This window comes from Gavialis gangeticus, unplaced genomic scaffold (genome assembly GCF_001723915.1).
Source record: "Gavialis gangeticus isolate Ggan-Ray unplaced genomic scaffold, GavGan_comp1, whole genome shotgun sequence".
Lineage (NCBI taxonomy): Eukaryota > Metazoa > Chordata > Crocodylia > Gavialidae > Gavialis > Gavialis gangeticus.
Window position 1 is genome coordinate 17,700,172 of NW_017729004.1, and position 1,437 is coordinate 17,701,608.

The 1,437-nt window shown below is 48.6% G+C and overlaps 1 protein-coding gene across 1 annotated transcript in view; it reads left to right on the forward strand.

Moving 5' to 3' along the window:
• DPP6 (dipeptidyl peptidase like 6) overlaps positions 1-1,437 on the forward strand; it is a 982,502-nt gene that overhangs the window by 973,805 nt on the left and 7,260 nt on the right. Inside the window, exon 26 of the mRNA XM_019508144.1 lies at positions 1,282-1,430. Within this exon, the coding sequence (XP_019363689.1) occupies positions 1,282-1,428 (147 nt within the window). The 3' untranslated portion in view covers positions 1,429-1,430. The remainder of the gene's footprint in view (positions 1-1,281; positions 1,431-1,437) is intronic.

Below are 1,437 nucleotides of genomic sequence, written 5' to 3' on the forward strand. Positions count from 1 at the left end.
CACACACACACACACACACACACACACACACACACACACACACACTGAGAGTAGCGTACCTAGAGGTGCCCCAGGCACCCACTTAGAAGAGTAAAAGAATGACACCTAACACCACCATTGACCCTGTCACCACCAAGGGCACAGAACTTGATTGTTAGACCCCTGTATACAGATGTGCACATGCACATGCATGCACACACTCCCTTACTTTTATGTTGGTATTTAGGTTTGGTCTCTTTCCAGTGGAAATGAAGGGCTAGAGACACATCAAGGATCTTGGGACAGCAACCCCTAATTTTCAGGCACTCTGCTGTATATTGGAGTTCATAGCGTGTGTCTTAGGTCCCTGAGCTCCCTGGTCAAGGCATGAGGCCAGGCACTTAAGAACTGACAAAAGCCAGCATGGCACTGCCTACCTACCAGCCCGTAGGAAACACAGAGGAGAGGGGTGTGCCTGCCTCCCTTGGGATGGGATGGAGCAAGTGCTTTATTCTGGGGTGGATACCTGAATTGTCTCCTGCTGTTTCTTTCCAAAACCAAAAGAAGGGACAAGCCTTTCAAAACATGGCCAGAGTTGGAGGTGGTAGTGCTGTATCATCAGCTCATTTATCCTACCATGGTGGTTAGAGCACTCACACAAAATAGGAAGAGTCCAATTTCCTACTCCTTCCATGCGACTACCATCACCATTCATTTGCTGAACACATGGCATAATTAAATATTCAAAGTGGCACAGTTTCCGCAGGAGAGAACAAGAGCTCCCGCAACCTGGAGTAGTTTCTTGCCTCAGTTAGGGAACTCTTTGAAGGAAGAGGTGCTAGAAGAAACAAATTCCAACTATCTAATGAATGTCCACACAGGGGTTATTACCCCTTTACCTGAACTGCTGTAAATAGAGCACTTTAATTCAGAGCTGTCCCAATGGCAGCCTGTACACTGCATGTGGCTCCTGTGGGGTTACCCTGCAGCTCTGGGGCTACCATTCCCCCCACTGTTCCCACTGATGCCATGGCTGCTGCTACTGGAGTCTCCAGGATCCCCTTTCCTCCTCTGTTTTTGACTCCTTGCCGCTACCTCTAGGTGATGCGGATAGTCCTGATTTAATTAGTCTTAAGAAGCAGCCTTAAATGCCATACGAGAGCATCTGCACCGATGTTCACAACTGAACATTGGGCCTAAGCCACAGAGGTCAGCTCTGGAAGAAGGATGTCCAAAACTGTGACTTTGGCTCAGGCCCATCGTGTTGTAAACCCGCTCAGCGTCTCTTTGGTTCCATTGCAGATATACCCCGATGAAAGCCATTATTTTACGAGTGCAGCGCTTGAGCAACACTTGTACAGGTCGGTGGTCAACTTCTTTGTGGAATGCTTCCAAGTTCAGGACAAGGTGCCAATAGTCACGCTGAAAGAAGACGAGGAGGAGGATTAGCCCTTCTGG